The following is an 8,860-nucleotide window of genomic DNA, read 5'->3' as shown; positions in this document are numbered from 1 at the left end:
CACACACACACACACACACACACACACACACACACACACACACACACACACACACACACACACGCACACACGCACACACACAATGAACCTGACTAAAAGTTTAAAGAAATTACTAAAAAACTACTCAATTACATCCTTGTTTTTGACTTCTACCATCTATCTATCTATCTATCTATCTATCTATCTATCTATCTATCTGTCTATCTGTCTGTCTGTCTGTCTGTCTGTCTGTCTGTCTGTCTGTCTGTCTGTCTGTCTGTCTGTCTGTCTGTCTGTCTATCTATCTATCTATCCATCCCGTAAAACAGCTTTTATTTTGACAGGTCGCAGCAGGCGACTGAATCCTCTTCCTGGGTCAGAGGTCACCGTCCCCGCTGAAGATGGCGGCGCCCGCGGAGTTGTTTTGCTGGGAAGGAGACTGGGGTCTCCCGTCGGTCAGCACCGACTGCCTGGTGGTTCTGGTGAGTGTCCATGGGCACCGAGTTAGTACCGCCACAGTACCGGCCCGGCGGGGCCGCTCGGGGCACGGGCAGGCGCGCTCCCGACGCAACGGTGACAGCTGCTTCACTGTTAGCATTAGTATGCTAACTCACGCTCACGCTCAAATCGATTATAGAAGAAATAAAGTATGAAAGCGTGTGTGTGTGTGTGTGGGGGGGGGGGGGGGGGGGGGGTCAAACAAGATAGCTCGGAGCTGCAGAAGTCGATTAGTCGATCACATTTCACGAGTCATTAATTTTTTGGGGGAAAGTAAAAAAACAAGTCCGAAGGAAATGAATGAGTGTAAGTTCTGGAAACAACCAGCAGGTGGCAGCACCGAGTTAAACTGTTTCTCACTTTTCCACTGATCTGCCTTCAGAGAAGAAACAAGGGGAAGTGTGTGTGTGTGTGTGGGTGTGTGGGTGTGTGGGTGTGTGGGTGTGTGTGTCTCTCCTGCTTACACAACATCTGTAGAGAAAACATCATTTTTGCATTTTTGTTTTCGAAGTTTTTCATTCTGAAAACAACAGAAATACTAACGACAAAGTTTTCATGGTGGGCCACTAGCCGGTGCTGCTGTTTGTTAACTAAAATGGGGCGGTATGGCTCGGTTGGTAGAGCGGACGTCTCCCAATCGGAAGGTTGCAGGTTCAATTCCCATCCCTGTCCGGGAGCAGCTGTGGCTACCTACGTAGGTTACCACCATCGAGTATGGAGGGAATGATAAGCACTATATAAAACAATGCATTATTATAAAACTACCAAGTCCAAGTATATGGACTGGAGTTCATGACACCGCAGAGGTTCTGATTCACACTACTGAGCATGTTCTGGAGTTTGAGCTTTTTCAGGAAGTGTCGTTTTCAGAGAGTATCGTTGTGGAACCGGATCCCAGAAACACAACAAAAGTTCTGCATTTTCAGTCTACAAACATCAATTTCCTGTTTTGAGGATCTCTCTCTCTCTGTTTGTCCGTCCCCCCCCCCCCCCCCCCCCCTCCCCCCTCCAGGCCTATGCTCAGTTTGCCGGAGCTCCTCTCAAGCTTCACAGGACGTCGAGCCCCTGGCGGAGTCCGAGTGGTGAGGTTCCTCCTGGTTTGACGTTTCACAGTGCCCCCTGCTGCCCCTGCTGCCCGCTGCTGCCCCCTGCTGGACTCAGTGTGTTGTCTGACTGTCTTCAGGTTGTCTTCCTGCTCTGAGGACCGACCAGAAAGAAACTCTGTCCAGACCTGCGGACATCATCATCCACCTGCGGAAACAGGTCAGCAGCTTCCCCCGTCCCAGCATGCCTCATGACGGTCTCATGGTGGCCTCATATGGAGGTATTATTGGTGAAGAAGGTTTGTGTACTTGTTAAAGTGAATTTGTAGTTGTGTACCGTGAGTTGTGTACCTGTACAATTCTTTTCTCTCCACAAATACAACGCCACACTTACAGGAGCACAAATCCTGTTTTTCAAGTCACAGATTAAAAATACTGTAATGCTGATATTTTTCCTCCAGTTGTTGCAGTACTTCTGGTGAAAAACATATTTGTGCTCCTGTAGCGATGTGAAGTTCTTCCACACAAGTCACAGATTGTTTTCTTCAACTACAAATCACACGTCGCTGCTCTCAGCTGAGACATCTGGTGAAAAAGACGGCGCTTATCTGAGATTGACGGATTTCACAGCCAATCAGAGGAGAGGGACTTCTGACCCTCAGCCAATCAGAGGAGAGGGACATTCTGACCCACAGCCAATCAGAGGAGAGGGACTTCTGACCCTCAGCCAATCAGAGTTTGTCTGTATCGCGGCTGAGCGTTCCCGCTGCTCCAGATTGAAATCATGAGTCATAATTCATTGAATCCACAGCAGCAGAGAGGTTTTATTGTTTGAGTCCCATTAAAAAGGCCGAGTCCTCGTCCATAAGAACAAGACGAAGGTTCGGCAGAGCAGGTCCGATGTTTTCACCAGAAGTACTGCAACAACTGGAGGGAAAATATCAGCATGGCAGTATTTTAAATCTGTGACTTGTAAAACAGGATTTGTGCTCCTGTAATTAAAAATCTGTGACTTTGTGAGTGTGGTGTTGTATTTGTGGAGAGAAAAGAATTGTACAGGTACACAACTACAAATTCACTTTTACAAGTACACAAACCTTTTTCACCAATAATACCTCCATAGCCTCACGGCGGCGTGTGTGTGTGCGTGTGCGTGTGTGTGTGTGTGTGTGTGTGTGTGTGTGTGTGTGTGTGTGTGTGTGTGTGTGTGTGTGTGTGTGTGTGTGTGTGTGTGTGGGCGGGCGTGGGTTTATGAGGATTATCAGCGCTGCAGGAATGTGACTCTGACTGCAGCTTCCTGTAGTTTCATGAGGTTTTCCAGTCTGAGACACACACACACACACACACACACACACACACACACACGTGTTGTCTTACATCATGGCTAACCCATGGCATAACTACTCCCCAACCCACCATACCCCCCCCCCCCCCCCCCCCCCCCCCCCCCCCGCCCCACCACCAGTAGTCAGGTCTCTGCACCGCTGCAGCTGGAATACATTACCCAGCATGCTCTGGGGCATCTTCACACTGCGGTAGGTTATAGTGGAACCATAGTGACTCCTGAAGGAGCTCCTGTTTCTCCTCCTCAGTCTCTGTTTCTCCTCTTCAGTCTCTGTTTCTCCTCTTCAGTCTCTGTTTCTTCTCCTCAGTCTGTTTCTCCTCCTCAACCTGTTTCTCCTCCTCAACCTGTTTCTCCTCCTCAGTCTGTTTCTCCTCTTCAGTCTCTGTTTCTCCTCCTCAGTCTCTGTTTCTCCTCCTCAGCCTGTTTCTCATCTTCAGTCTCTGTTTCTCTTCCTCGGTCTCTGTTTCTCCTCCTCAGTCTGTTTCTCCTCTTCAGTCTCTGTTTCTCCTCCTCAGTCTCTGTTTCTCCTCCTCAGCCTGTTTCTCATCTTCAGTCTCTGTTTCTCCTCCTCAGCCTGTTTCTCATCTTCAGTCTCTGTTTCTCTTCCTCGGTCTCTGTTTCTTCTCCTCAGTCTGTTTCTCCTCCTCAGTCTCTGTTTCTCCTCTTCAGTCTCTGTTTCTCCTCCTCAGCCTGTTTCTCCTCAGTCTCTGTTTCTCCTCCTCAGCCTGTTTCTCCTCCTCAGCCTGTTTCTCCTCCTCAGTCTCTGTTTCTTCTCCTCAGCCTGTTTCTCCTCCTCAGTCTCTGTTTCTCCTCCTCAGCCTGTTTCTCCTCCTCAGCCTGTTTCTCCTCCTCAGTCTCTGTTTCTTCTCCTCAGTCTGTTTCTCCTCCTCTTTCTATTTAGTTTTCATCAGTTCTTCTGTGTTTCAGGTCTGATTGTGTTTCTATTGGTTCGTCACCTCCTCACAGTTCTATGTGATTGCTTGTCTGTGGCTCCTCACTCGGAGGAGGTGGGAGGAGGTGGGAGGAGGTGCAGACCTCTGAGCTCCGTTCTGGTGTTTTCCAGAAGTACAACGCCGACTACGACCTGTCGGCTAAAGAAGGAGCCGACAGCCTGGCCTTCATCTCCCTGATGGAGGAGAAGCTGGTCCCCGCTCTGGTGAGAGAACTGAACCTCCTCCTCCTCCTCCTCCTCGTCCTCCTCCTTCTGCTCTTCATCCTGAGCCTGTGCCCCGATGCAGATCTACTCCTTCTGGATCGAGCCTAAGAACTACGTGGACGTGACTCGGCGCTGGTACGCTGAGCACATGCCCTTCCCCCTCAACTTCTTCATGCCGGGCCGGATGCAGCGGCGGCAGCTGGAGAAGCTGCGTCTCCTGCGAGGAGACGAGATGCTGGAGGCCGGGGATGAGCTGGAGAAGGAGGTGAGGAGGAGGAGGAGGAGGAGGAGGAGGAGGTGGAGGTGAGGGGGAGGAGGAGGAGGAGGAGGAAACTTCCGGTTTCAGAAAACGTTCAAATTTCCACTCTGACATTCTGAAAACGATGTCCTTTTCCATGGAAACAGCAGAGATGCTGGGTCACTAGTTGGTTCTGTTGTTTGTTTTTAACTCTAAAACTAAAACTGTGTTTTGTGTGTTCCAGTTGTTCCGTGACGCTGCAGAGTGCATGAACCTGCTGTCACAGCGTCTCGGTTCACACAAGTTCTTCTTCGGAGACTCGTGAGTTCTCATCAGATGTCCATCCTGTTTTTAAACGTTCCGCTTGTTGGGTCAAGAACCTGAACTCGGAGTGTTTCCCCTCCCGACGCAGGCCCTCGTCTCTGGACGCCTACGTCTTCGGACACTTGGCGCCCGTCCTGAAGTCCAAGCTGCCCAACGGGAAGCTGCAGCAGCACCTGAAGACGCTCGACAACCTGAGCAACTTCTGCTCCAACATCCTGCTGCTCTACTTCCCCCGAGACGGCCGAGGTGAGGCTGAAAACGCTCCGTCTCCATGGAAACGGGACGAAAGGCAACTCTCTGAATCGCTGCACATGCTCAGTAGAGCCAGCCCGAACAATGTTTCATGACTCCCGGTCCAGATTCTCGTGGGACTTGGAACTTTTATTTTGACAGTCACTGTAATAAGAATTCAACTCACCACCTCGTTTTCGGTGTTAGTGTAGTTTCCATGGAAACGGACATCCTTTACAAAACGTCTAGACGAGAGAGAGAGAGAGGTAGAGAGAGAGGTAGAGAGAGAGAGGTAGAGAGAGAGAGGTAGAGAGAGAGAGGTAGAGAGAGAGAGGTAGAGAGAGAGAGAGAGAGAGAGAGAGAGAGAGAGAGATTTCATTCCTACATTTTATTGCTGTTTGTTCCATAACGTAAATTAACGACCCTGAAAATATTTCCACTTCTGATCCTTCGGCTCTTGAGATTCTTTCACACTGATGGTCCAGACGGGGAGACGGAGGCTCTGATCACATCAACCAGTCGGCGTCCGTTGTTGTAGTTTGTTGCTCAGTGATGACGTCACATGGACCAAGGCGCCCTGCGAACGCAGAAAGCCTGACTTTAGAGAAGCTCTGCCTGCAGCGTGAAGCTCCAGTGTGAGGCTCTGCAGAAAGTTCTTCCTCGTCACCTCGTCGCTTCTCTTCCTCTCCTGTTTGCAGACGGCGCCGGTCAGAAGGCGGCCTCTCCGCCGGAGGCCAGCGCCGACTTCGACCACGTCCCCAACAAGCGCCGGAAGCAGTTCCTGTCCGCCCTGGTGGCTCTGGGCGCCATGCTGAGCTACGCCCTGCTGACCGGCATGGTGTCCATCCAGCACGTCCAGCAGGGGGCGCTGGAGGAGCCGCCCGACATTCAGCCGCTCGGCAACCACGAGGACGAGGGAGACGGCTGAGGGCCACCGAGCACCCGCCGGTAACGGGACTCCTCAGAGGGGTGGGGGGGTGGGGGTGGGGGTGGGGGTGTTAGAAAACAAAGTACCCACTCGAGCAGTGAGTCGGTGCTGCTGGTGTGTGTGTACAGAAGTGATTAAAAATTTACTCTTTAGTGGCGTAACTTGCATTTTTTTTTTTTATGGATTCCGACGTGAGTTTTAGATAATATGGTGGCAACACACACATTGCACACACTGCTCTGTAAATACACACACACACACACACACACACACACACACACACACACACACACACACAGTGCTACTATTGTCACTGCAAATTTACTCGACTTTTCTTAACTTGTTCCAGTAAAATCACTGAATTCTATTTTAAAGAATTTACTGAGCTTTTCTGTCTTCAGCAGTTGTTGAGTTTTAAAAGGCTTCAGAGGTTGATCCGGGTCCTGGTCCCGGTCCCGGTCCCGGTCCTGGTCCTGGTCCTGGTCCTGGTCCCGGTCCCGGTCCCAATCCCGGTCCCGGTCCAAGTTCCGGTTGGATCTCCCGTCTTTAATTTCAAAACTTCTCTGATAAACAGAACTAAAAAATTTTGATTATTGAAAAGTTTTCAGTTATTTTTACACTTTTTACATCTGAACTGAAAAGTTTAGCCTTTTTTTCTTTTTTTAACTTTTGATGATTTCAATCAACTCCATAAAAATCAGGAAGAAAATCTTTTGAAATTCTCATTGAGATTCTGTATTTTAGATTTTCTGGCACTGTAAGCTAAAATCATGTAGAATAAGACAAAAAATGTTAAAAAATCTTGTGTTATTTTTAAGAAATGTAAAATATCTGTAATTTTTACTGTTTTAAAGATTTTAAAGACCTTTTCCATCATATTCTAGTTTCCGGAGCTGGACTTGAAGTCTTTCCATCCGCTACAATAACGACGCAGCCAATCGGATCAATTATCAGACTGAAGTCCAATATGGAATCAAATAAGGAGGTATTTTACCTGGTAATGATAATTGATTCCTTCAAATTCACACTAAGCCTGATGCCACATATACGTTAGAAATGAATATTTAACAAAAAAGTAAACCTGTTGACCGCTAAAGAGAGATAATAAATGATGTAATTGAAATGAATGGAGTTGTTGTTGTTTTCCTGGACGCTGCTGCATTTTTTTATTCATCTGTTCCATGTTCAGAGCATCAAATCTCATTTTTCCATTCCAATAATGCGTGTATTATTGTTTTGTTTTGACGATCAATCATTTTTTACCCACAAGAGAATCCAGTCCCGAGCTGTAACTTGTGTGAGTTGATCAGACTGAGATGTAGAAAACAGTGTCGTCGGCATAGAGGCGAATCGGACGCTGTTTGAGTTGTTACACGATGGAGAACAGAAAAAGTTTCCCTCCAGATGAACTTGTTTTGTTGCATTAATGTTCCGTTTGTGTCTCTGAGAAACAGAGATAATGAAGAACTGTGTTATTTAGCAGTTTGACACAGACTAAAACTAAAAGGAAGCCGTGCGAGTGACGCTGTTGGGTTTGGACCAACACTCATCAACATTATCCAAATCCTTTGGAAAAATCAAACAAACAAGGTTTTCTGAGTTTAATAGTTTGAGAAGAACATAAATCTTCCTGAGAAATCTGAGTAAAACCAACAGGAATGGAAGAGAGCAGCGGTTGACAATGTTGAGAGGTTTTAGAAACAATTACACAAGTTGATTTATTTTCATCAAATAAAGTCTGAATACCGAGTTTTTCTGGTTTGTTGCCTCAATTCACCCAGTTGCATGAAAACAGGATTTATTTATCTTTAATCTAAACCTTTTCTTTTACAACACTAAGTTCGAAGTCAAGCTACAAACAATGAGTGATAATTCAGAATGAGAAAAGCGTGTCACCAGCAAAGAAAAGAGCAACATAAGATCTCAAACGAAGTGGGCTTGAGGCTGTACCTTGGGGAACACCTTACCGATTCAGAGGCTGAGAAACAAAGCTGCTCAAATCTTTGGAAACAATCACACACCAAACGGTGGAAGGAACTGACGTTACTGAGTCTGTGGGTTTGTGTTTTTTCTTTCTTTTCATAAATTTCACAGTGAAATGTGACGTTTCAGTTCTTCTCGTGAAAACACTGGAAGAACGAGACGCCGTTGTCGTTCGCAGGATGGAAACTATGGTTTCTGTGTCTTTGGCTTCATGAAACGCCCCCACCCACCCACCTACTCCTCCCCCCACTTCACCCCCCCCCCCCACCCCCCGACCCCGGGACGTACAGCTGCACATGACGCCACCACACTGGAATCCCGGCCTGGTTCCTGCTGTCGTCCCTCCTGCTCCCAAATTAATGAGCTGAATTCCTCCCTCTCTCTCTCTCTCTCCCTCTCTCCCTCTTGCTCTCCCCCCTCACCTGCTGTTAAAAGCAGGTTTCCATGGCAATGCTTCAGGAGCAGAAACAAACAAGAGTTGGGAGAGGATGAAGAAGATGAGGAAGAGGAGGGAGAGACTGAACACTCTCTGTTTAAACCCTCACCCAGATGTATCGGTGCTGCAGTGGTTAGCACCGTCACCTCACCGTCAGAAGGTCTCAGGTTTGAGTCTGTGTGGAGCTTGAAGGGTCTGTTTCCACGACAATGGTGAAAACAACTTACTGGAAACACTGCTCCTGGTCACCAACATGCGAACTACACCGTTTTTTCAGTGTTTCTGCCGTTGCCGTGGAAACGGATATTGTTTTCAGGACATTGCCTTGTTCAGGCGAAACTTTTCTGAAACAAAAACGCAGAAACTATGAGATTTTCACTTGAGAAGTCGTGGTGTAAACGGGACCTGATCTCCACAGATCTTTAATATTTAATTCTGACTGAACCAGATGTTCGTCGTTAATAGATCCAGATGTTCTCGCCAGCAGCCTGAAGACTTTTAACTTCTTAAATGGAAAAATTAGATGATAAACGTTTAATTATCCAGAATAATGAAAAGTGTTTATTCAGTTCTGCTTGTTTAAAGCCAAGTAATTTAAGTTTTTGTTGTTTTTCTGGACTTGATTAATCGGTGCGCGCGCTCCAGCGTGTCGCCTCTGTGCGCACTAGCCGCTCGGTGCGCGCGCCTCCAGCGGTTTCC

The 8,860-nt window shown here is 47.7% G+C and overlaps 1 protein-coding gene across 3 annotated transcripts; it reads left to right on the top strand.

Annotated features, from left to right (window-relative positions):
- The first annotated feature begins 347 nt into the window (after window positions 1-347).
- mtx1a (metaxin 1a) lies at window positions 348-7,492 on the top strand. 3 transcript variants are annotated; one of them, XM_080471063.1, is made up of 9 exons: window positions 348-461; window positions 1,490-1,559; window positions 1,661-1,740; window positions 3,929-4,021; window positions 4,104-4,286; window positions 4,504-4,580; window positions 4,672-4,829; window positions 5,513-5,762; window positions 6,627-7,492. In XM_080471063.1, the coding sequence occupies exons 1-8, from the start codon at window positions 381-383 to the stop codon at window positions 5,740-5,742; spliced, it is 972 nt and encodes a 323-aa protein (XP_080327189.1). In that variant the 5' UTR covers window positions 348-380; the 3' UTR covers window positions 5,743-5,762; window positions 6,627-7,492. The 3 variants fall into 3 exon arrangements, with proteins under 3 accessions (XP_080327189.1, XP_080327188.1, XP_080327187.1); XM_080471061.1 differs by having other exon boundaries at window positions 367-461; window positions 6,147-6,868; XM_080471062.1 differs by having other exon boundaries at window positions 359-461; window positions 5,513-6,862.
- The last annotated feature ends 1,368 nt before the right edge of the window (window positions 7,493-8,860 follow it).

This window comes from Lipophrys pholis (genome assembly GCF_963383615.2).
Source record: "Lipophrys pholis genome assembly, chromosome: 9".
NCBI classification, from domain to species: Eukaryota; Metazoa; Chordata; class Actinopteri; order Blenniiformes; family Blenniidae; genus Lipophrys; species Lipophrys pholis.
This window is presented reverse-complemented; position numbering and strand designations above follow the sequence as displayed.